At 48.0% G+C, this 26109-nt stretch overlaps 1 protein-coding gene across 1 annotated transcript in view; it reads left to right on the forward strand.

Annotated features, from left to right (window-relative positions):
• Window positions 1-26109, forward strand: part of ADAMTS2 (ADAM metallopeptidase with thrombospondin type 1 motif 2) — a 245317-nt gene that overhangs the window by 75245 nt on the left and 143963 nt on the right. Inside the window, exon 3 of the mRNA XM_029218215.1 lies at window positions 5952-6111. Coding sequence (XP_029074048.1) covers window positions 5952-6111 — 160 coding nt within the window. The remainder of the gene's footprint in view (window positions 1-5951; window positions 6112-26109) is intronic.

The following is a 26109-nucleotide window of genomic DNA, read 5'->3' on the forward strand; positions in this document are numbered from 1 at the left end:
ACCAACAAAGAATGCTTTACTTGGCAAAGTGTCTTTCAGAAATGAAGGCAAGATAAAGACTTTCCCAAACAAACAAAAAGAGAGCTCATTACTACTAGATCTACCTTATGAGATATGCTGAAAGGAGTTCTTTAAGCTGAAGCAAAATGACACTAATTAGTAATATGAAAACACGTGAATATATATAACACACTGGTAAAGGTAGGTATATAGTCAACTTCAGAATACTCTAATTCTGTAATATGGTGGTGTGTTAACTACTTAACTCTAGTATACAGGTTAAAGAACCAAAGTATTACAAATAGCTATAGCTACGATGATTTGTTAATGGATACACAATATAAAAAGATGTAAATTGTAATGCAAAAACATAAAATATGGAGGTGAGGAATAAAAGTTCAGGGGTTTTGCATGCAATTGAAATTAAATTGTTATTAACTTAAAATAAACTGTTATATCTCTAAGATGTTTCAAGTAAGCCTCAGAGTAACCAAAAAACAAAAACCTTTATACACACAAGATAAAAATACACACAAGATACAGAGAAGGGAATCAAAGTACACCACTACAGAAAGTCATCAATTCACAAAGGAAGACAGCAAGAGAGGAAGAAAGGAATTACAAAAAAGTCCGAAAATAATTAGCAAGATGGCTTTGGTAAGTCCTTACTTATCAATAATTACTTTAAATGTAAGTGGGTTAAATTCTCCAATCAAAAGATATAGAGTGGCTGAATAGATTAAAACAAACAAACAAACAAAACAAAAAAAACCAAGACCCAACTATATGCTGCCAACAAGAGATTCACTTCAGCTTTAAGGGCACACATAAGCTCAAAGTGAAAGGATGGAAAAAGATGTTCCATGCAAAGGGAAACCAAAAGAGAGCAGGGGTAAGCTATACTTACATAAGACAAAACAGACTAAGTCAAAAACTGTAACGAGAAACAAAGTAGGTCATTATATAATGATAAAGTGGTAATTCATCATGAGAATATAACAATTGTAAATATACATGCACCCAACATCAAAACACCTAAATATATTAATCAAATAGTAATAGATCTGAAAGGAGAAATAGACAACAATACAATAACAGTAGGAGACTTCAGTGCCCCACTTTCAGCAATGGATAGATCATCCAGACAGAAAATCAATAAGAAAACATCGGACTTGAGCTATACTGTAGGCCAAATGGACCTAACAGATATTTAACAGAACATTCCACCCAACAGTCGCAGGATACACATTTTTCTCAAGCCTGCATGCAACAATTTCCAGGATAGGTCATATATTATTAGGTCAAAAAATGAGTCTTAGCGAATTTAAAAGACTGAAATCATACCAAGTAACTTTTCTGACTACAATGGTATGAAACTAGAAATCAGTAACAGGAGAAAAACTGGAAAATTCACAATACATAGAAATTAATACACTCCTGAACAACCACTGGGTCAAAGAAGAAATCAAAAGGGAATAAAGAAAATATCTTGAAACAAACAAAAATGGAAACACAGCATACCAAAACTTATGTGACACAGCAAAAGCAGTTCTGAGAGGAAAGTTTATAGCAATAAATGCCTACAATAAAAAAGAAAGATCTCAAATAAACAACCTAACTTTATATCTCAAGGAACTAGGAAAAGATGAACAAACTAAGCCCAAAGTTAGCAGAAGGAAGGAGGTAACAAAGATCAAAGTAGCAATAAGTGAAATAGAAAAACAGTGAAAAATATAAACAAAACTAAGACTTGGTTTTTTTGAAAAAAAAATTGAGAAACGTTTAACTAGACTTACCAAGAAAAAGAGAAGACTCATAATAAATGAAAGAGGAGACATTACAACTGATATTACCGAAATATAAAGGATCATAAGAGACTACTATGAATACATATACACCAACAAGTTGACCAACCTAGAAGAAATGGATAAATTACTAGAATCATACAACCTACCAAGACTGAATCATGAAGAAATAGATAATCTGAACAGACCAATAATGAATAAGGAGATTGAATCAGTAATCAAAAATCTCCAAAGAAAAGCCCAAGACTACATGATGTCATGGGTAAATTCTACCATTTACTGAAGAATTAATGTCAGCCCTTCTCAAACTCTTCCAAAAATTTAAAGAGGAGGGAACACTCCTAAGCTCATTTTTATGAGGCCAGCATTATCCTAATACCAAAGCCAGATAAGGACACTATAAGAAAAGAAAACTACAGGCAAATATCCCTGATGAATATAGATGAAAAAATTCTTGACAAAATATTAGCAAACCGAATTCAACAGTACATTTAAAAGATTATACACCATGATCAAGTGGGATTCATCCCTGGGATGCAAGTTTGGTTCAACATATGCAAATCAATAGATGTGATATACCATCTTAATAGAATGAAAAATAAAATTTATATGAACATTTCAATAGGTGCAGAAAAAGCAATTGATGAAATTCAACATCTTTCATGATAAAAACTCTAAACAAATTAAGTATAGAAGGAACATACCTCAACATAATAAAGACCATATGTGACAGCCCATAGCTAATATCATACTCAGTGGTGAATAGTTGAAAGCTTTCTCTCTAAGATCATGAATAAGACAAGGGTGCCCATTCTCACCACTCCTATTCAAAATAGTACTGGAACTTGCTTTCTTGCCAGAGCAAGGAAAAGAAATAAAAGGCATCCAAATAGGAAAAGAAGTAGTAAAATTATCCCTGTTTCCCTATGACATGATTTGTATGTAGAAAATTCTAAAGACTCCACCAAAAAAACTGTTAGAACTAATTAAAAAATTCAGTAAAGTTTTAGGATACAGAATCAACATACAAAAATCAGTTGCATTTCTATACACTAATAGTGAAGTATCTGAAAAAGAAATAAAGGAAACATTTCCATTTACAATAGCACCTAATATAGTAAAATACTTAGGGATAAATTTACCCAAAGAAGTGAAAGATCTGTGCACCGAAAACTATAAGATACTGATTAAAGATATTGAAGAAGACACAAATAAACGGAAAGATATACTGTGTTCATGGATCAGAAGAGTTAATATTGTTAAAATATCCATAGTGCCCCAAACCATTTATATATTCAATGCAGTCCCTATCAAAATTACAAATTCCAATAGAAAAAAAAATCCTAAAATTTTTATGGAACCACAAAAGACCTCAAATAGCCAAAGCAACCTTGAGACAGAACAAAGTTGGAGGCATCACACTTCCTGATTTCAAACTATATTACAAAGCTATAGTAATCAAAACAGTATGGTCCTGACATAAAAACAGACACATAGACCAAGGGAACAGAATCAAGACCCCAGAAATAATCCTATGCATATACAGTCAACTTATATTTGACAAGGGAGCCAAGAATAATTAGTGTGAAAAGATGGTCTTTTCAATAAATGATGCTGGGAAAACTGAATATTCACATGCAAAAGAATGAAATTGGACCCCTGTCCTACATCACTCACACAAATTAAATGGATTAATTTGGAAATGGATTAAAGACTTAAACCTAAGACCTGAGACCATAAAACTCTTAGAAGAATACATAGGGGAAAGCTCCTTGGCATTGGTCTTGCCAATGATTTTTTGGCTATTACACCAAAGCATAAGCAATAAAAGCAAAAATCAACAAGTGGGACTACATCACACTATAAAACTTCTGCATAGCAAAGGAACTATCAACAAGATGAAAAGGCAACCTAGAGAATGAGAGAAAGTATTTGCAAACCTCTTATTGGATAAGGGATTAATATCCAAAATATAGAAGGAACTCATACAACTCAAAGGCCATATATATATCAATTTAAAGTGGGCAAAGGACCCAAACAAACATTTTTCCAAAGAAGACATACAAATGGGCAATAAGTATGTAAAAAGGTGCTCAATATTACTAATCATCAGGGAAACACAAGTTAAAACCACAATGAGATATCATGCCACATCTGTTAGAATAGTTATCAAAAAGACAAGAGATAACAAGTGTTGGTGAGGATGTGGAGAAAGGAAACCCTTGTGCACTGTTGATGGGAATGAAAATTGGTTTAGTCACTATGGAAACCAATATGGAAGTTCCTCAAAAAATTAAAAATAGAACTACCATCCCACTTCTGGCAATGTGCCCAAAGAAAATGAAAACAGGATACTGAAGAGATATCTGTACTCCCATGTTTATTACAGCATTATTCACAATGGACATGGAAACAATCCAAATGTCTATCTGTGGATGACAAATTGGTAAAGAAATGTGGTACATATGTACAGTGGAATATTATTCAGCCTTTATAAAGAAGGAGGTCCTGCCATTTGCGACAAAATGGCTGAAACTGGAGGATATTATGCTAAGTGAAATAAACTAGACACAGAAAGACAAATACTGCAAGATCTCACTTACGTGTAGAATCTAGAATGGTCAAACTCATAGAAGTAGAGTGTCAGATGGTGATTGCCAGGGGCTGGAGGGAGGAGGAAATGGGAGGTGATTGTCAAAGAGCACAGAATTTCAGTTATGCAAGATAAGTAAGTTCTGGAGATCTTTTATATAGCACAGTGCCTATAACAACATTCTATCCAAAAATATCGTATACTTAAATTTTGCTAAGATGGTTGATATTACATGTAGTGTTCTTACCACAAAAAAATGATAACAATAAAAAGGGTGGGAGGATACTGTGAGAGGTGATGGATATGTTTATGGCCTTCATGGTGGTGATGGTTTCATGAATGTATACTCATTCCCAAACTCACTGAGTTGTATATATTAACTATGTACATCTTTTTACATGTCAGTCATGCCTCAAAAAAGTGGTTTTAAAAAACCCATAAACCCCGAGTGGGTCATAAGTGTGTGATCTAAAGGAAATACATCTGCAGGTTGACACAGTGGGGACTCCTAGTGTAAGACTATTGGTTTATGGATAATGGACCAAAAAGTCAAAAGTGTGGGAGCTGGATGGGGCAGTGATGGCAGGATGGCCTCAAGGGGAGGGCAGGGCCATGTACCTGCAGTAGGGGCATGACATTTGGGGGTCTGAGCCAAGCACTGAAGGGAGAATTAGAGTTTACCGGATGGCCAAGGTTGGGGGCAGGAGCAGGGCCTTCCAAGCTGAGGGCTTTGTGGGTTCAGGAGCCTGAAGGCCAGGCACTGTGCACTGTATTGGACGGACAGGACTGTTTCAACGACTGGTGCTAGGTGTGAGCTGGGGGCAAAGAGGACGGTGGCAGGCTGAGAGCCTTGGATGCCAGAGTACAGAGTAGCCTGAATCCTGATGGGGACAAGGGTTCATTGAGGGCTTTGCAGCATGGAAGAGCCATAGCCAGTTTTGGGGGAGGCTTCAGTTGCTGTAGAGTCTGGGCTGGTGACTGTTGTGGATACAAGGATAGACAGTGGGGACTGTGGCCAGCTGCAGTGGTGCGTGCTCCATCCGTGGTGTCCACTGCTGTGTGCCATGCACTGTGGTCAGAGCCTGCATTTTCCAAGGAAAGATGGAATCCCATTTTTGAAACATGAAATCTCATCATTTTGAGTGTTGGGTTCAGAAATTTGAAAACACTCTTTGGGTCCAACTGAACATATATGTGGCAGATTCAGTCCTGACAGTTTTGGCCTTTGTCTTGGACTTTGGGCTCCTGGGGGTGAAGGTGGGGGATAACCCAGGCAAGAACCCCTTCCTCAGACAGGGTTCATCACCCCCAAATGGCTCTGGCCTTGGTGGCTGGAAGTGGAGCTTCTGGAATGATGGGGCCTCTAGGCCCACCTGTTTGTGCCCTTCCCAGCCTGGGGTTCAAGCCTTGCACCTAGCTGGGGTGCTGGGCAGTGTTCACTGGACCCTGCTCAGCCAGGTTGGAGGTTCTGCTCTCTGTGGCCCTCCTCACTGCTTCTCCTCCTTGGTCTACTGTGTGCTGGGAATTTGAACTGTCTCATCTTTGCCCTGCAGGCTGGCCTGATCCGTATGGAGGAGGAGGAGTTCTTTATCGAGCCCCTGGAGAAGGGTCTGGCGGCAAATGAGGCTGAGCAGGGCCGTGTGCATGTGGTGTATCGCCGGCCGCCCACCTCCAGACCCCCTCCTCTGGGGGGGCCACAGGCCCTGGACACAGGTAAGGCTGCTGCAGGTGGGAGGGTTGCATGGTGGACCCTGAATGTCCCCCCTGGGGAACCCAGGCACCCTTTCTGTAGCTCTGGTCTCAGGCCAAGGCTGAGACCTGCCCTTGCTGACCACATAGCACAGTGGGCATGCTGGGATGCTGGGTCAGGGACCTCTGCTTTGGGTGTATGTGGGCCATAAGCTTGTAGGTCTGAGGCCTCCACAGCAGGCAGTAAAGGCTGCCTGAGGGTCTTACCTTTGGCTGTCTGAGGGCTGGCAAGTGTCAGGGAAGAGGCAAGACCCAGACCAGGCCTGTACCCTGGCCTGAGTCTCGCGCCCGTGACTCTGAGCCTATGCCTCTGAAGAAGACGTCTGCTGCCCCCTCGCCCCCATCCCTAGCCTCTTTCCCCTGCCTCTGTGCTGTGCTTTCCCTGCAGTGGTGATCACACCTCCCTGGCTGCTCACAGAGAAAGGCCCTGAGTGCTTCTTTGGCCCCGATTGGACCCTGCTTGCTCTGGGAGACAGCTCAGATGCCAGGAGGGGAGGAAAGTGCTCCAGAAAGACCCCAGAGGTGCTCCCAGCAGCCTCAGCAACCTATGCACAGACTCATGTGGTTTTATCTTTTTCAGCTTAGAATCAAAGTGCACTCTGGGCCCAGGAGCATGGAAGGAGCTACTGGGCAGGCGGTGCAGCCTCTCAGAGCCCTCCAGGAGGACACACCTACCCTCAGCCCAAACCTCCCCAGCATTCTCAGGATCTCAGGTCCCAGGCTTCAGTGAGGCCAGGTTGGGGTCTGGCTGTGGTCCTGGCAGTGCCCAGGCTCTGTGCTTGGCTCTTGCAGGGTGGGCTTAGCCCTCAGTTTTGGGTTCTAGATTCCTGGCTGCACTCGCCCATCGCCAGGGCAGGTGGCAGCAGGCAGGGCATTGAGGCCTGGGTCTTGAGTCAGGCTCATCTGCATGTTTACAGTGAGCCCCGGAGGCCCTACTGGGCCAGCCCAGCTATGCTGTGATTAGCCGAGACACCCCCATTGCCCCAAGTAGCCTTGGCTCATTTAATTTAGGTCTCTCTGAATTCCCAGCTGGCAGATCAATTGGGTGCGGCCTGGCAAGGCACCATTCTAATTTCAAGGAATGGTATCAGATACTTTTGCAAAGGAATTGTCCCATCAGGAATCCCAGTGCTCTCTAGAGCCGATCAATACTTCCAGCTGCCCCTTCTTCCCAGATGATAAATCGTAGGTCTCCTGCCAACAGTGGAGGGGGCACCCCAGGCACTGCCCATCTGGCCTTCCCCAGCTTCAGCCCCTCCTACCTCTTTCCCACCCTTGGGCTTCTTTCTCTGCATGGGGAGGAATGGATAGTAAGCCCATTGGGTGAGGGCAGGAGTGGAAATGGAGCAAGGGAAGTGCCCCAGACCAGGGATCAGGGCCCTGGTGTTGCTCCTCGCTGGCTGTCTGCCCTTGGGCAAGTTTGGGCCTCTGGCCTCTGCCTTCTCATCTGTCCTGTGGGATTAGGAATGCCTGTGTCTCACAGAGCTGAGGACCTGGCCACTTTGGGCTTGATCTCTACCGGAAGATTCAGGGGGTTCCCTGGGGGCCCACTTAGGCTGGATGTGGTGGAGCCTGCACAGTGAGGCTGCCAGGTGCCCTGGGCCAGGGTGCCAATCCCAAATTCAATGTGGTACCTATCTCCTGAACATGGCAGCCCTCCTTCATGGCCTGACGGGCCTTGCCTTATTTCCTGGGCTTCTGCTGGTCTTTTGGCATCTTCTCTTGAATCCTTCCCCCAACCTTCTCATCTGGCTATCTCTCGTGAGAGCTTGGAACTCAGAACACAGGAAAGGAATTTCAAACTCAGAATAAGCCCAGAAACCATTGACCTTAGAAGAGGGAAGGCCAATTGCATGGGTCTGGGGCTGAGGTTGCACTGAAATGGGGTGGGATGAGCTTTAGACCTCAGCCTGGGGCTGTGGGTGTGTAGGCTGAAGGCTGTGGGCCGAGGGCAGTAGGTCTCGGCCACAGGCCCAGAGTCTGGCGCCAGACCCCCTTTCCTTGACATCCCTGCCCAGTGTCAGCGTGACCCTGTGTGGGTGACTTTTCCACAGAAAGCACATTTCTCCCTGCATGTGCTTGATTGTTTCCACTGGGCACAGGGCTGAGGCCCACTCACTGACTGGAGGCGGTCCGGACATATTTTATGCTGGAGCTGGTCTGAGGGCCCGTGGTGACCCCCGACAGTCTTGCTCTCCGTCAGCCAGGCCTTGTCAGGGCCCACGGTGGCAGCTGGGAGATATGTAAAAGGAGTGTACTTGGCTGAGCATGTTTGCTCCGTGCTCTTTCCTGCAAGAGGACATGGCCTACTGGGCACAGAACACCAGGACCTCCATGCAAAGGCTCTCAGGATGTGTGTGTGAGTGTGTGTGTATAAGGCTAGGAGACCCTTTCTTCTGGTGAATTCTGATGGGAACCCTGATATGTCAATGTGGCTCTGGCCAAAGAAGGCAGGAGGTACTGACTGGCAGTTTTCTCCTGCCCCCGCAGGGCAACTCCTGGAAGCAGGTTTGAAATACCCTGGCCATTTATCAATGGACAATGGATATAATGGGTCCTCGGAGGAAGCGGAAGGGGAAACACCTGTCCTGGGCCTCCTGGTCTGGGAGATTAGCATCTGGCTGGGTGTGGGTGTGCGAGTTGGGGTGGGGGTGCCTGCGGAGGGTGGTGAGGGTATGGGTGAGGGGGCCTGTGGGATGGGGTGTTTGTGGGAGCGTGTGTTGTACACAGCTCTTCCAGAGCATTGAGACACGCTGCCATTGCCCTGTTTTCCCTGAGCAGCCAACAGGCTTCCTGGGGTGGTCTCAGGGGCTCCCGGACCCTCAGAGCATCATTGTCACTAGCGGTCTCCATCATCTTAGTTCAGCTACTGGGTTGCAGACTGCCCAGGGAAAGGATGGAAAATGATGCTTTTAGCGTGTCTTCCAGGACTCAGGCCACGGTTAGAGGTTGCACTGGGTAGCTTAGCCCACAGCAATCTCACCCTCAGGCCCTAGAGGAGGGTACCAGGGTGGGCAAGGGACTGAAGGAGACCAGGATGACTTTTTTTCCCTCACTGGACTCACAGGTGTTGCAGAAGTGTCTCTGCTTGGCTCTGCTGGGCCTGGGAGCCTGGCTGGGCCAGAAGGGCAGGGCTCCAAGGCCAGGGTGCCAGTGTGGCCTTTTGGGGAGAGGAGGTTCAGGCATCTCCAGGCCTCTGCTGGACTGGACCTTTCCCCAGCACCCTGAGTCCCTTTCTCAGCCTTCCCCAGAGCCAGCCCTGTGCCTAGGGCCATATGTTGGGAGGTGTGCTGTGTAACATTGGCCTCTCTGGCGTTTGCACTTGTGTGCATGCATGTGTGTTTGCATTTGTATACAAGCATGGAGAGAGCCTCACTCCCAGTTCTAGGCCACTGCCTGAGCACCACCCTGGCTGCCATCTGTTAACACTGTCTGGGTTTGTTGAGGGGGAGCCAGGGCCAGTGGGTACAGGATAAGGAGCCCAGCCCTGCTCACAGCTTGCACTGGGTGATCCTGGCATGTCACGCCCCTCTGAGTCTCAGGCTGCTATGACACATTACCACCAACTGGGCGGCTTAAAACAACAGCACTTCATTCTCTCATAGTTTGGGAGGGCAGAAGTCTGAAGTCAGTCAGTGTCACTGGGCTGAAATCAAGGTGTCAGCCGGGCTGGTTCCCTCTGGAGGCTCTAAGGCGATTCTGTTCGTTGCCTCTCCCAGCTTCTGGTGGCTGCTGGCATTCCTTGGCTTGTGGCTGCACCAGTCCAATCTCTGCCTTCGTGGTCACATCACCTCCTCCTCTTCTGTGTGATGTCAATCTCCCTCTGCCTCCCTCTTATAAAGGATGCGGATAATGGCATTGGGATTCACCCTGATAATCAGAATGATCTCCACCTCTCAAGATCCATAATCTAATCACATCTACAAAGTTCTTTTTTGCCATGTAGGATAACATTCACAGGTCCTAGTGATTAGAATCTGGTATGTTTGGGGGCCACCATTCAGCTTATACAGGAAGCAAATCAGCCTCCCTTTCAAGGCTGGCTATGCAATGAATGGGGTACACACCCATGGAGGAGAAACACTGCAGGTACCCTTCACTCCTTCTCAGGGGACAGTGCTCAGGCACAGCCCAGGCAGACTCCTTGCCCCTCTTCTGCCTCTGCTGGACCCTAGTGCCATCTCAGCCAGACTGTGAGGCCTGGTGTGCTATGGTTGGTCTGACCCTAAGACCTAGTGCGCGGAGATGTGGCCTTGCTGGTCACACCAAGGAGGGCTGAACTTGGGACTCTGGGAAAGTCCCCACTGTGTGGGAAAGACCCCTGGGTCACATACTGGGCATGTGGTCTCTCTGTCAGGCACATTTGCAAGAAGTTCTGCCATCCCAAGACAAGGGCTGCAAACTCAAGAGACCTGCAGTGCCCGGCAGGCAATGCCAATGAGGACAATGGCAGAGGGTAAGAAAAAGAATTACACCCACCCTTGGCCTGGCGTTAATTTTCCTGCTTTTGATATAAACGCGGACACAGAGAGAATGTCTCTGCTAAAATGGAAACGGCAGCGTGAGTGCAGTGGCACATGGCATTTGGCCCTGGCCTCACCGTGGGCACAGCACAGATGACAGACTTCGTCCACAGGGGCAGCCCCTCCTGAGCTCCCCTGAACAAGACCTGGTGGGACTCTGGGCCTGGGGCAGCCAATCCTCTTACTGTCAAGAGAATCCAGACATCAGAACTTTTATTTGAACCCTCCTGATTTTAAATTGTTGCTTCAAATTTCTGAAAAGCACCACATGGGCCAAATAAAACATGACCCCCATTGGCAACATGTGCTTTATGAGAGGCAGAGGTAGACGTGTCCTTTACCCTCCTCCACAGGCCTACTGAAGTCCCTGGGCATAGCCTTGGGACCAAGGAAGGGCTGTGAGCTCCTGCTAGGCAGGTGGTACCCCGTCCCGCGAGCTGCTGCTGGGCTGCAGTGTCTCCCACCCTGCCTTGCACTTGGCCCTGGGCTGAAGGAAGAGAAGCCAGACAGCTCAGTGTCTGTGACCTTAGCTGCCTCCTTCTCGGAAACAGCCAGTGCCAAGCCTTTGCCCGCTGCTGTCAGGCTGCAGCGTCCTCCCTGGCGGGCAGAGGAGACATGCTGCCCTAGGGAGCGCTCTGCCCTGCTGCTGCCAAGGAAAGCCTGTGAGGAGGGAAGGGCAGGGTGCCAGTGCTGCGTGGCTTCTCCACGTGGCCAAGCGTGGCCAGCCCACACAGTCTCCACCCGGCGGCCTGCAGCCCTTCCTCACCTCCTGACCTGCTGCGTGTCTCTGCCCCGTCCCATTGCCTTGAGCCACATAGTTTTCTGGGCTGCTGAGGAACCAGGAGTGAAGCTCATGTAGGCCCTCAGGGCAGGAGCCAGAGGGCTGGAGCTGATGCTGGGAGCTCGAAGAGGCTGTGTGGTGTCCTGTAGACAGCCCCAGTAGGGAAGGGACCTGACAGATAGTGCTGTATTTCAGCCAGCCTGCTGTGGTCCAGGCTGGAGGCAGGGAGGCCAGAGCGATGGTGCAGGGAGAGTGCAGCCCTGTCAGGACAGGCCATGGGTGGGAAGTGGGCAAGGCTCCACTTGGTGGTAGTAGGTTGCCAGGCATTCCTTGGTGATGCAGTGGGTATGAGTCATAAGGGAGAGGGCCCAGTCAAGGGTGAGGCCTGGTGGGGGGTGAGGGGTGGATAATGGGGTAGGCGATGTGGAGGGGTCACTAACTTGCTGGAAGCCAGATTGGGGAGGCTTTCTGTGCTATAGCAGTTTATGTCATAGTGTCCTGTTGCCACTGTAACAAGTTACCATAAACTCAGTGGCTTAAAAAAACACAGATTTATTCTCTTATAGTTCTGGAGGTTAGAAGTCCAAAATGGATCTTAAGGGGCTAAAATCAAGGTGTCAGCAGGGCTGGTTCCCTCCGGAGGCTCGAGAGGGGAATCTGTTCCTTGCCTCTCCCAGCTTCTGGTGGCTGCCGGCATTCCTTGGCTTGTGGCTGCATCACTCTAACCTCTGCTCTGTGGTCACAGTGTCTTCTCATCTATAGTAAGTTTCTCTCTGTTTCCCTTTTTTTTATTTTTAAAATTTTTATTTTTATTTTTTTACATCTTTATTGGAGTATAATTGCTTTACAATGGTGTGTTAGTTTCTGCTTTATAACAAAGTGAATCAGTTATACATATACATATATTCCCATATCTCTTCCATCTTGTGTCTCCCTCCCTCCCACCCTCCCTATCCCACCCCTCCAGGCGGTCACAAAGCACAGAGCTGATCTCCTTGTGCTATGCAGCTGCTTCCCGCTAGCTATCTATTTTATGTTTGGTAGTGTATATATGTCCATGCCACTCTCTCAGTTTGTCACAGCTTACCCTTCCCCCTCCCCATATCCTCAAGTCCATTCTCTAGTAGGTCTCTGTCTTTATTACTGTCTTACCCCTAGATTCTTCATGACATTTTTTTTCTCTTAAATTCCATATATATGTGTTAGCATACGATATTTGTCTTTCTCTTTCTGACTTACTTCACTCTGTATCACAGACTCTAGGTCCATCCACCTCATTACAAATAGCTCAATTTCGTTTCTTTTTATGACTGAGTAATATTCCATTGTATATATGTGCCACATCTTCTTTATCCATTCATCCGATGATGGACACTTAGGTTGTTTCCATCTCCGGGCTATTGTAAATAGAGCTGCAATGAACATTTTGGTACATGACTCTTTTTGAATGATGGTTTTCTCAGGGTACATGCCCAGTAGTGGGATTGCTGGGTCATATGGTAGTTCTATTTGTAGTTTTTTAAGGAACCTCCATACTGTTCTGCAAAGCGGCTGTACCAATTCACATTCCCACCAGCAGTGCAAGAGTGTTCCCTTTTCTCCACACCCTCTCCAGCAGTTATTGTTTCTAGATTTTTTTGATGATGGCCATTCTGACTGGTGTGAGATGATATCTCATTGTAGTTTTGATTTGCATTTCTCTAATGATTAATGATGTGGAGCATTCTTTCATGTGTTTGTTGGCAGTCTGTATATCTTCTTTGGGGAAATGTCTATTTAGGTGTTCTGCCCATTTTTGGATTGGGTTGTTTGTTTTTTTGTTATTGAGCTGCATGAGCTGCTTATAAATTTTGGAGATTGATCCTTTGTCAGTTGCTTCATTTGCAAATATTTTCTCCCATTCTGAGGGTTGTCTTTTGGTCTTGTTTATGGTTTCCTTTGCTGTGCAAAAGCTTTGCAGTTTCGTTAGGTCCCATTTGTTTATTTTTGTTTTTATTTCCATTTCTCTAGGAGGTGGGTCAAAAAGGATCTTGCTGTGATTTACGTCATAGAGTGTTTTGCCTATGTTTTCCTCTAAGAGTTTGATAGTTTCTGGCCTTACATTTAGGTCTTTAATCCATTTTGAGCTTATTTTTGTGTATGGTGTTAGGGGGTGATCTAATCTCATACTTTTACATGTACCTGTCCAGTTTTCCCAGCACCACTTATTGGAGAGGCTGTCCTTTCTCCACTGTACATTCCTGCCTCCTTTATCAAAGATAAGGTGACCATATGTGCATGGGTTTATCTCTGGGCTTTCTATCCTGTTCCATTGATCTATATTTCTGTTTTTGTGCCAGTACCATACTGTCTTGATTACTGTAGCTTTGTAGTATAGTCTGAAATCAGGGAGCCTGATTCCTCCAGCTCCGTTTTTCATTCTCAAGATTGCTTTGGCTATTCGGAGTCTTTTGTGTTTCCATACAAATTGTGAAATTTTTTGTTCTAGTTCTGTGAAAAACGCCAGTGGTAGTTTGATAGGGATTGCATTGAATCTGTAGATTGCTTTGAGTAGTAGAGTCATTTTCACAATGTTGATTCTTCCAATCCAAGAACATGGTATATCTCTCCATCTATTTGTATCATCTTTAATTTCTTTCATCAGTGTCTTATAATTTTCTGCATACAGGTCTTTTGTCTCCTTAGGTAGGTTTATTCCTAGATATTTTATTCTTTTGTTGCAGTGGTAAATGGGAGTGTTTTCTTGATTTCACTTTCAGATTTTTCATCATTAGTGTATAGGAATGCAAGAGATTTCTGTGCATTAATTTTGTATCCTGCTACTTTACCAAATTCATTGATTAGCTCTAGTAGTTTTCTGGTAACATCTTAGGATTCTCTATGTATAGTATCATGTCATCTGCAGACAGTGACAGCTTTAATTCTTCTTTTCCGATTTGGATTCTTTTTATTTCCTTTTCTTCTCTGATTGCTGTGGCTAAAACTTCTAAAACTATGTTGAATAAGGGTGGTGAGAGTGGGCAACCTTGTCTTGTTCTTGATCTTAGTGGAAATGCTTTCAGTTTTTCACCATTGAGGACAATGTTGGCTGTGGGTTTGTCATATATGGCCCTTATTATGTTGAGGAAATTTCCCTCTATGCCTACTTTCTGGAGGGTTTTTATCATAAATGGGTGTTGAATTTTGTCAAAAGCTTTCTCTGCATCTATTGAGATGACCATATGGTTTTTCTCCTTCAATTTGTTAATATGGTGTATCACATTGATTGATTTGCGTATATTGAAGAATCCTTGCATTCCTGGAATAAGCCCCACTTGATCATGGTGTTTGATCCTTTTAATGTGCTGTTGGATTCTGTTTGCTAGTATTTTGTTGAGGATTTTTGCATCTATGTTCATCAGTGATATTGGCCTGTAGTTTTCTTTCTTTGTGACATCTTTGTCTGGTTTTGGTATCAGGGTGATGGTGGCCTCGTAGAATGAGTTTGGGAGTGTTCCTCCGTCTGCTATATTTTGGAAGAGTTTGAGAAGGATAGGTGTTAGCTCTTCTCTAAATGTTTGATAGAATTCGCCTGTGAAGCCATCTGGTCCTGAGTTTTGTTTGTTGGAAGACTTTTAATCACAGTTTCAATTTCAGTGCTTGTGATTGGTCTGTTCATATTTTCTATTTCTTCCTGATTCAGTCTTGACAGGTTGTGCATTTCTAAGAATTTGTCCATTTCTTCCAGGTTGTCCATTTTATTGGCATAGAGTTGCTTGTAGTAATCTCTCATGATCTTTTGTATTTCTGCAGTGTCAGTTGTTACTTCTCCTTTTTCATTTCTAATTCTATTGATTTGAGTCTTCTCCCTTTCTCTCATGTTGAGTCTGGCTAATAGTTTATCAATTTTGTTTATCTTCTCAAAAAACCAGCTTTTAGCTTTATTGATCTTTGCTATCGTTTCCTTCATTTCTTTCTCATTTATTTCTGATCTGACCTTTATGATTTCTTTCCTTCTGCTAACTTTGGGGGTTTTTTGTTCTTCTTTCTCTAATTACTTTAGGTGCAAGGTTAGGTTGTTTATTCGGGATGTTTCCTGTTTCTTAAGGTAGGACTGTATTGCTATAAACTTCCCTCTCAGAACTTCTTTTGCTGCATCCCATAGGTTTTGGGTCGTCGTGTCTCCATTGTCATTTGTTTATAGGTATATTCTGATTTCCTCTTTGATTTCTTCAGTGATCACTTCGTTATTAAGTAGTGTATTGTTTAGCCCCCATGTGTTTGTATTTTTTACAGATCTTTTCCTGTAATTGATATCTAGTCTCATAGTGTTGTGGTTGGAAAAGATACTTGATACAATTTCAATTTTCTTCAATTTACCAAGGCTTGATTTGTGACCCAAGATATGATCTATCCTGGAGAATGTTCCATGAGCACTTGAGAAAAATGTGTATTCTGTTGTTTTTGGATGGAGTGTCCTATAAATATCAATTAAGTCATCTTGTTTAATGTATCATTTAAAGCTTGTGTTTCTGTATTTATTTTCATTTTGGGTGATCTGTCCATTGGTGAAAGTGGGGTGTTAAAGTCCCCTACTATGAATGTATTACTGTTGATTTCCCCTTTTATGGCTGTTAGTATTTCCTTATGTATTGAGGTGCTCCTATGTTAGGTGCATAAATATTTACAATTGTTGTATCTTCTTCTTGGATCAATCCCTTGATCATTATGTAGTGTCCTTCTTTGTCTCTTCTAATAGTCTTTATTTTAAAATCTATTTTGTCTGATATGAGAATTGCTACTCCAGCTTTCTTTTGGTTTCCATTTGCATGGAATATCTTTTTCCATCCCCTAACTTTCAGTCTCTAGGTCTGAAGTGGATCTCTTGTAGACAGCATATACATGGGTCTTGTTTTTGTATCCATTCAGGCAGTCTGTGTCTTTTGGTGGCAGCATTTAATCCATTTACATTTAAGGTAATTATTGATATGTATGTTCCTATTCCCATTTTCTTAATTGTTTTGGGTTTGTTATTGTAGGTCTTTTCCTTCTCTTGTGTTTCTTGCCTAGAGAAGTTCCTTTAGCATTTGTTGTAAAGCTGGTTTGGTGGTGCTGAACTCTCTCAGCTTTTGCTTGTTTGTAAAGGTTTTAATTTCTCCATCAAATTTGAATGAGATCCTTGCTGGGTAGAGTAATCTTGGTTGTAGGTTTTTCTCCTTCATCACTTTACATATGTCCTGCCAGTCCCTTCTGGCTTGCAGAGTTTCTGCTGAAAGATCAGCTGTTAACCTTATGGGGATTCCCTTGTGTGTTATTTGTTGTTTTTCCCTTGCTGCTTTTAATATGTTTTCTTTGTATTTAATTTTTGACAGTTTGATTAATATGTGTCTTGGCATGTTTCTCCTTGGATTTATCCTGTATGGGACTCTCTGTGCTTCCTGGACTTGATTAACTATTTCCTTTCCCATACTAGGGAAGTTTTCAACTATAATCTCTTCAAATATTTTCTCAGTCCCTTTCTTTTTCCCTTCTTCTTCTGGAATCCCTGTAATTTTAATGTTGGTGCGTTTAATGTTGTCCCGGAGGTCTCTGAGACTGTCCTCAGTTCTTTTCATTCTTTTTTCTTTATTCTGCTCTGCAGTAGTTATTTTCACTATTTTATCTTCCAAGTCACTTATCTGTTCTTCTGCCTCAGTTATTCTGCTATTGATCCCTTCTAGAGTATTTTTAATTTCATTTATTGTGTTGTTCATCATTGCTTGTTTCATCTTTAGTTCTTCTAGGTCCCTGTTAAATGTTTCTTGCATTTTCTCTATTCTATTTCCAATATTTTGGATCATCTTTACTATCATTATTCTAAATTATTTTTCAGGTAGACTGCCTATTTCCTCTTCATTTGTTAGGTCTGGTGGGTTTTTATCTTGCTCCTTCATCTGCTGTGTGTTTTTCTGTCTTCTCATTTTCCTTATCTTACTGTGTTTGGGGTCTCCTTTTTGGAGGCTGCAGGTTTGTACTTCCCATTGTTTTTGGTGTCTGTCCCCAGTGTCTAAAGTTGGTTCAGTGTGTTGTGTAGGCTTCCTGGTGGAGGGGACTAGTGGCTGTGTTCTGGTGGATAAGACTGGATCTTGTCTTTCTGGTGGGCAGGTCCACGTCTGGTGGTGTGTTTTGGGGTGTCTGTGAACTTATTATGATTTTAGGCAGCCTCTCTGCTAATGAGTGGGGTTGTGTTCCTCTCTTGCTAGTTGTTTGGCATAGGGTGTCCAGCACTGTAGCTTGCTGGTCGTTGAGTAAAGCTGGGTGCTGGTGTTGAGATGGAGATCTCTAGGAGATTTTCACCGTTTGATATTATGTGGTGCTGGGAGGTCTCTTGTGGACCAGTGTCCTGAAGTTGGCTCTCCTACCTCAGAGGCACAGCACTGACTCCTGGCTGCAGCACCAAGAGCCTTTCATCCACACGGCTCGGATGGACAGCTCTCCCTCTTCGTGCTGGGTACGTCCGCTGCCTGCTGCGCGCCCGTTGGCACCTGCCCTCCGTGACACCCCGCCTTTCCACTCCACTTCTCTCTCCCAGGGGTGTTCTGCGCCTGCCTCGCTGCCTCCAAGCCCGTCTTCATCGGCTTCGGTAGCGTGTAGACTCGCAGAGGGTGGCCAACGTCTGACCCTCCAGCTGGACCTTGGCTGCTTCCCTTTCATACCCGCCACCTACCCGTGAGCCCCAGCGACCGGCAGATGTTCACCATCAGCAGCAGCGCCTCAGTCTTCTAACTTTGATAGTTCTCGAGCTTTGGTGGTGGATTTCTGTGCGGATTGTTCTTTTAATTAACTTCCCTTGGAGAAGTGGTTTGAGTGTCAGCCGGGGGCAGGAGTGAAACCCTAGACGAAGTGCTGCTGATTTCCTTTGAGTTTGTTCCCTGTTTCCCTTTTCTAAAGACACTTGTGATTACATTTGGCTCACCAGGATAATCCAGAATTTTCTTATTTCAAGATCCTTACCTGCATCACATCTCAAGATCCTTACCTGCATCACTCTCTTGAGCAGAGTCTCTGTTTTACTTATAACAGATATAACAAAAGTTTAATATCCCAACTATATAAAGAGCTCCCAGAGATCAATATAAAGAATTACAAATTATCTGAAAAAACAACTGAGCCACAGGTATTAAGAGGCAAATAGGAAATGCATTAACAGAGGGAAATACAGATCGTTAATAAGCTTCTGCAGTCTCTTTAGCCGTATAAGGCTATACTCACAGGTTCTGGGGATTAGGATGTGACATCCTGGGGGCCACGATTCAGCCTACGTGATATCACAGTGTTGAAGGCTGAGGTCCTGGCAGAAGTGGAAGAGAGGCCCTCGGCAGGCTTTGCACCCTGATTCCCAGATCTGGCCAGAGTCCAAGTGCTGGGACCTCTCTCTGTGTCCCCAACCCAGGTACTTCCTGAGCCATTTGCAGGAGCCTGCGGCCTGGCCTGGCACTTTCAGGTGGTGACCCAGGGGCTCTCCCACTGGACTTGACCCGTGCCTTGCCCAGCCGGCCATTGCCAGCTCACTGAATTGCAGCTGAAAGTCTGGGCACCTCAGTACTAGATGCCCAGGGCCTTCTCAGTTCCTCCTCCTCATTCCACCCCTGAGTTGTGCCAACAGCTTGGGGATGAGAGGAAACCCAAAGAGAAGCACCAATTGTGAAACCCAAGGCAGTTGGCCTGACCACTGCCAGGGGGCGTGTTTCAGAGCGGAGTGCATCCTTGGCAGAGGCCTCGGTGCTCCCACTGCTTGCGGCCGGCCCCCTGCACAGCTGTTGGAGATGCCAGTGTGGTGATGTGGCCACATGCCGGGGAGGTGGGCGAGGGGCCAGCGCTGGGACAGCCGAGGCTGCACATTCTCTGAGGCCTGATGCTGTCTGGGGTCAGACTTAGGAGACCACTCTAGAGCTGTTGGCTGAGCTGGGGGACCTTCTGACTGGGGTCTGCGGCCTGGGGGCTCTTCCGAGGGGCTATGAAGGCAGAGGTGATGCCTGCAACCAGGCAAGGGCTTGGGCCCGCCTCATCCTGCAGTGGAGACTTGCCTGGTGTGCCCCCCTCCTCCCTGCTGCCCAGATGCAATCTGTGACGATACTGGACCTGGCTGGCACAGACAGCCCACGAGCTCAGCTCCTCTCCTAGACAAAATTCACTGATACGCTTTCTTTCTTCCCCTTGGATTGTGTAGTGAATGTCCCCCAAAGAGCTTTCTGTCGGCACGTGGTAACCACGCCAGGCTTCCAGATAACACAACGTCTCAGGAGTGAAGCTGTGCTCTGCTCTGGGTGCGTCTGGAGTTTAATTAGCAAGAGTGGTGTGCCTGGTTGTCACATCGGCTGTGGGCTCTGCGGGTCTGCTCTTTGCAGGTCCCCAGCACAGCAGACCGGGATGTTTCTGGGAGAGACATGATGTCTCCAGTGGCAACTTTACATGTCTGTGGCATTTGTGCTTCACGTGTCGGCCGGCCTGCCAGGGTGGGAGCAGCTGGGCCCGAACATCCATCGGGACCCTGACAAGGCTCCCTCCACACCCCATGGGGCAATTGTGAAAGAGATCTGGGCTTTCTGCATGCTGTATCTACATGATGGGGGACAGGGGGACAGGTGTCCCACAATGGGTCCCTGGACAGAGGCCTCTCAGAGAAGCGGTGGGCCCTGGTGACAGGTGAGAGGCTCTGGGTCCCAGCGTAAGAGGGATCGGGCTGCAGAGACAGCTCCAGGGACGTATGGAGGGGAGAGAAGGCCCTTCCCCAGAAGCAGTGAGGCTGGGCATAGCTCAGAAGCTGGGTTTGGGCCCGAGGTCCAAACTCTGCCAGTTTGGACCAGTTGGAGACCTCTGACCAAGGCCTGTTTCCTCTAAGAATTATCTGCGGGTTGGCAAACACTTCAGCCAGCTCCAAGCCTGAAGCGTTTTCTATAAAAATTTCCAACTTTCCTTGACCTATTTCTCTTTCAGATTAATACCAAGCAGCGCTGTGCACTTGGCCCTGAAGGAACTCTGAGCTGGGAAAAGGTCATGCAATTAGATGGAAGTGTTGGTTTCTGGCTCTCTCTCCCTCCCCCGCTCAGGCTTTATTCTTCTCTCCCTCAGTCTGGCCCTCTCTTTCACCCACACATACTCATGCGCACATGTTTGGAACCTGGGCTGGATTCTTGAGTTGGGATGTTTCTCCCAGAGCTCTTGACCTGGCTCCACTGGCCTGGGCTCAGTCTTGGGGTGTGGGCTTCACCTTGACCTGGAGCAAGGCCTTAGGGAGTATGACTGGAGCTCATGGGAGAGCCTGGTAGCAGAGTCCAGCTGGGGTACCTTTCGAGGGGTGTCCAGGCAAGATGAAGGTGCACACTTGGTATGAGGTCAGGGCTCAGGTGATAGCTTGTAGGATGGCACAGGATTCAGGGGAGTCTAGGGCCAGGACCTGGTGGAGGAGGTGGCCTGGGAGCTGGGCTTGCATAGGGAGGAGGGTGGGGCTGACCTGGACTGGAAGGGACCAGGCGCCTAGTGATGTTCCCAGTCGTGGGGGGAACAATAAGAATAACAGTAGTACTCCTTGATGGGGCACTCAGGCTCAAGGGCAGGCACCCTGCCCACTGCTGCAGAGAGGGGTAAAGCCATGAACAAAGCAAAAGCCAGGAAAGGGTAGACTGAGTCGGGGGGAGGTTTTCTGGGTCAGAGACAAGATGCACCTGGCTGGTGGGAGGGCCCAGCCTGCGAGAGTGATCCAGACAGAGGGGACGTAAACACTTGGCACTCTCTGAGGCAGGAGTCACCCCAGTGTGGCTGAGGGGCAGAAAGAGGGCCACATGCCTGGCGCTGAGGGATTAATGGGGAGAGAAGAAAGGCTGGGCCTGGAGCGGTGGGGAGGGCTGGATTGTGTCCAGTCATGAAGGAGGTGAGTTCTTATTCTCCTCACAGTGGGAAGCCTTTGGAGGACTCTCAGTGGGGAGAGTGGCTGCAGGAAGGTCCTTGGGGGGCGGGCCCTGGGTGGTCCTGGTGGCCGATGACAGATGGCCAAGTAGATGATTTCAGGATGCTTTTGGAGGTAGGGCTCACAGGACGTGGGTGTGAGGGAAGGATCGAGGACGGCTCCTGGCTTTTGAAAGGCCTGGGCTACTGGGAGGATGGTGGATGGTTGTGACACAGCCTGAGGTGGGGATGCTGGGGGAGGAGAGGCAGGTCAGGCGGCCCGGCCAAGTGCAGAAGCCAGAATTGGGGCCCAATCCTCAGACTTCAGAGCTGTGACCCTCCTGCTGTTCCTTGCTGCCCTGGCTCAGAGGAAGGAATTTCCCAGGAGAGGTAGTGCTGGCCATGGGCCAAGCCCATTTGGCTTCCAGACTCTTGCGGAAGGGGACAGGGATCCCAGACTTGACCCCATACAGGTGGGCAGGCTCTGGGGTGTGCTCCCAGCCGCTCTTGCCCCGGGAGTGAGAGGCCCTGCTCTGTGGGACGGGGTAGCTGGGCATAGTGTAAAGTCTAGGGTCCCTTGGATGTGCATGTAAAGTCTAGGGTCTATGGTAGCCCAGGTCCTCCTTCCCAGCCTGCCACTTTGGCGAGGGGGCCCGGACCTGCTGGGGTGGATGGCAGCTTGTGAGAGTGGGCATGATGGGCTGTGTGCCTGCTTCTCAGGCCCTCCAGGCAGAGGTCTGCTGTCCACCCAGTGGGCTGGGGGCAGTGCTGACCAGCTGCTCACACAGCCTGGATGGTAGTAATGACCCTGCCCTTTGTGCAACCTCTCTTGGAATTTGAATTTGGGGACCTCCTGGCCAGGGGGCCTCAGTTCTTCTCCTGTGAATACGTATCTGTGGCTGACCCTGCAGGGTACGGCCTGAGCCAGCCCGGACACCCTCGAGCCCTGGCTGTAAACAGGGAGTACTTGCTGTGTGACAGAAATAATTAAGGGATCCAAGCGCGACAGACTCACAGTTCTGGGGCAGAGACAGACTGGTTTCCCACTGCAGCTCCCAGAGACAGCAAGTCCTTACCAGCACAGGGGCTTTGCCAGCTGATACTTTGCTGATCCAGCAGTGAAGCCATGCTGCTTTTTGCTTTAATTTGTGCTGCTTTTATGGTCGGCAAGGACAAATGATCTCCCCGCGTTTGATTACTTTGTGTGTCTCCTCTTCCTGTTTAAGTCCTTTGCCTGTTCATCTCCTGGGGTCTTTTATATCGGAATAAGCCCTTTATCTGCTTTAGATATTGACTTTCTGTCATGTTTGATACAAGCCTTTTCCCCAGGCTGTATTTCCCTTTTCCTTTTCAGTTGTTAGTTTTTGTTGCACAAAAGCCAGTGTTTCCATAGCCCAGTCTGTGGGTGAGTCTTTTCCCCCATTAGAGCCGGTCAGTCGTTTGGGGACATGTACCTTTATTGAGGGCCTGTGTGAGGACAGGCGCTCTGCATCTGTGTGTCATTTAATCTGTACGGCAGCCCTGGGAGCAGACAGAGAACCGGGCCCAGGAGCACTGCTGTGTGAACAATAATGAGAATATAAGGAGAGGAGAACGCAGCATTGGTGGAGCTCACCTCTGCAGGTGTCCCCAGAGCGCTGCAGGCACATCATCTCATGGATTCTTTTTGTGTGTGTGTGTGTGTGTGTGTTTGCGGTACACGGGCCTCTCACTGTTGTGGCCTCTCCCGTTGAGGAGCACAGGCTCCGGACACGCAGGTTCAGGGGCCATGGCTCACGGGCCCAGCCGCTCCGCGGCATGTGGGATCTTCCCGGACCGGGGCATGAACCCATGTCCCCTGCATCGGCAGGCAGACTGTCAACCACTGCGCCACTGGGGAAGCCCTCTCATGGATTCTTGTAACGACTCCATGGGCTTGGTTGGTGCCATCATGGTGCTTACTTTATAGATGAGGAAACTGAGGCGCTGACTGTCACAGCTCATGAGTTGTAGAGCCACAGTTGAAGCCAGGCTGTCCACTCTTGTGTGGGCAGGGAGGAGAAGGCTGGGAGCCAGGACTGCCTGGCCCCCTGTGCAGCACCTCCTGTCCACCCCCAAAGCCTGGGCCCCACCTGAAGGCTGGCCATCTTTGGGACACCTGGGGCTTTCCGAGCCCTGAGGCTCTGCCTACTGGCTGCAGGAACTGAGGCCTAGAGAGGGTGAGTGAGGAAGTGTCTCAGGTCATTTAGCACATCAGCTGTGGGGAGAATCTTTTGCTTGCTGCAAAATTCCCAGCATTGGGTGGGTTGCCTGGCACATAGTTGCTGCTTAAATATCCATGAAAAGAAAGAAGGAACTCGGCTGCCTGGAAAGCCTGGCCACACGTTTGTCATTCCTGAGGGAGCTGTTGTCCCTGGCAGGCACTTGAGGGCTTGCCACTGAAGCCCACTTTTATTGTTCCAATAGCTCTTACACTCCTGGCTTCGGATTCTTGGGTTTGTACAGGTGGGACATTGCTGGGGCCTCAGGCCCCCCCTGGGATGTCAGGTGGTTGTGCACCTTCACTGCTGAACTGGGGAGATGAGCCGGGCAACAGTGCCTGGGGGCCAGGGGGAGGTCAGCCTCGCTTCGCCCAGCGCACTCTGGCTACCATTCAAAGACCGTGCTGTTGTCTTTCCACATATTCCCGGTGGAAACCATATCCCATGTACTCATTTGTTCAATTCATTCAACTGATATTTACTTATGGCCCACACAGGGCCTGGCACTGGGCCAGGCGCTGGAACCCTGGGAACCAGACAGACACAGCATCCCCAAGCCCAGAGTCATACAGCTCATGGTGAACTGGTGGGTCTGCAAATGCCTGCACAGTTAGAAACAGTGGGAGATGCCACAAAGTGACCACACAGTAACTGGAGGCTGGAGTTGAGATCTGAAGTGTGGATTGCAGTTCACTAGGAGGTGGGCGGGGGGGCAGCAGGGGCGAGTGTCCTGAGGGGAGTGGACTTAGCCTGTTTGGGGGTCCAGCAGGAGGGACTGGGGAGGGCAGAGGGGTCCGAGGTGGGCTGTCTTGGTGCGGAGGGGTGGTCCTCTACTCTAAGTAGAGAAGCAGCATGGCCCGGTTACTTTGGAGGAGGGTGAGAGGAGAAGAGGCATGAAGCCAGGAGGAGGCTGCTGCCATGAGCCCGGAGAGAGACTGTGGCCTGGGCAGAGTGGCCCTGGGAGTGGAGAGGGATGGCCAGATGCAACATGGAGCGATAGAGCAGCAAGGGTCTTGTGGGTCTTGTTAGGTATTCCCCATGGTGGTCAGAGGGGGTTGCTGCCCACTGGGCAGAACCACATTCCGATCCAGGCTCGCAGGGTCCTCCCAGGATCAGGGAGGAGCCAGAACCACAGCTCCCAGCCAGGCCCCTCCCATCCCTACCTCTGCCTAACTCTGACCCTGCAGATCCAGGTTGGTGATGCTTGCCAGAATCATCTTTGCTGAGGTCCAGGCCTGGGAAGGTCTTTGTGTTTCTGGGCTTCTTTTTATTTTAAGGCTTCTATCCAGATCTCTCTGAACTCATGTTTGGGACGAGTAAAAATGCCATCTGCAGATTCCTGGCTGAGGAGAAATGCTGCCTTGGGCCTGGAGCTTTTCTTGGGCCAACTGCAGGGACTTTGGGGGGCGGGGGCTGGGGCATGCCACAGGGGCCAGTATCACCCTCTTTATTCTCAGTGCTTTGGTGGTTCAAGGGCCAGGGCCAGGGCTGGACGGGCATAGGGGGACAAGTAGGCTTGGCAGGTGATGGAGTCAGGGAAACAAAGAGCTGGGACACCAGACCAGTCTGCTGTTGTCCAACAGAGTAAGGGACCAAGGGCTGCCCTGGGATCCCCAGAGCCCCCAGGTGCGAGCCCCTCGTGGCCTGTGGGAAGTGGGATTCAGGGGGTCAAGTTGACTGAAGTTGAGTACAGATTGTTTGGGTCCAGGAGCTCAAGGGGGCTCAGGTTGGGGATAAGGGGAGTAATGGCTTGCTCGACCCCACCCACCCAACCCAGAGCCACAGTTGTGGGCAGCCACAGGCTGGGGTGCAGGCATAGTGTGCCCAGTGCCCAGACTCAGGAGGGCTGGGCTGGGTGGGCAGCAACACGGACCCCGGATGGGCCAGAACCCCCAAGGACAAGAGCTCATCTCCTTGCCACCTTGCGCAGAGCCTGGGGTCAGCTATCTGTGGAGGGCAGTGAGGGGCGTATTTCTGCAGGGGTCTCCGATGCCAGCATCGCTGGGGTGCAGGCCAATGTGGGGTCAGTCACAGGAGGGATTCCGGTTTCTCAGGAGTAGCCGGAAATTGTGATTTTATGTAAAACCTTTTCATTTTCAAATGTTGGCAGCTAATTCAAAATTTTCAAAAGCTGTGTATGAGCCAAGCAGGCCCCTGGCAGCAGCAGGGGTGAGAGGGTCACAGGATGGCTTCAGTACCAGGGAACCCAAGCCCACGGTGACCCTGTGTGGCTGGGACCGAGCTCTTGATGTGGCGGGTGATGCCACAGAGTTGAAATGCACTTCAGAGGAATTTTTATTTTCCTTTTGGGAACGTTGCGAGAGACCTTTCTAGTGGTTCCGTTTCTGTGAGGAGAGATCTGCTGTCGTCGTGTTTTTCTTGGAGGCCGCTGGGGAAGCCCATCTGCAGAGCATTAGTGGGAAGGGCGTGTGGCTGGGGAGGCTCCATCCCAGGCCTCCAGACAGAGTCTGGGCGGGGGGGGGGGGGTTTGGTTGGGATCAGCCCCCAGACGCCT

The sequence above is a fragment of the Monodon monoceros genome, unplaced genomic scaffold (assembly GCF_005190385.1).
Source record: "Monodon monoceros isolate NGI ecotype Baffin Bay Population unplaced genomic scaffold, NGI_Narwhal_1 Super_Scaffold_12, whole genome shotgun sequence".
Lineage (NCBI taxonomy): Eukaryota > Metazoa > Chordata > Mammalia > Artiodactyla > Monodontidae > Monodon > Monodon monoceros.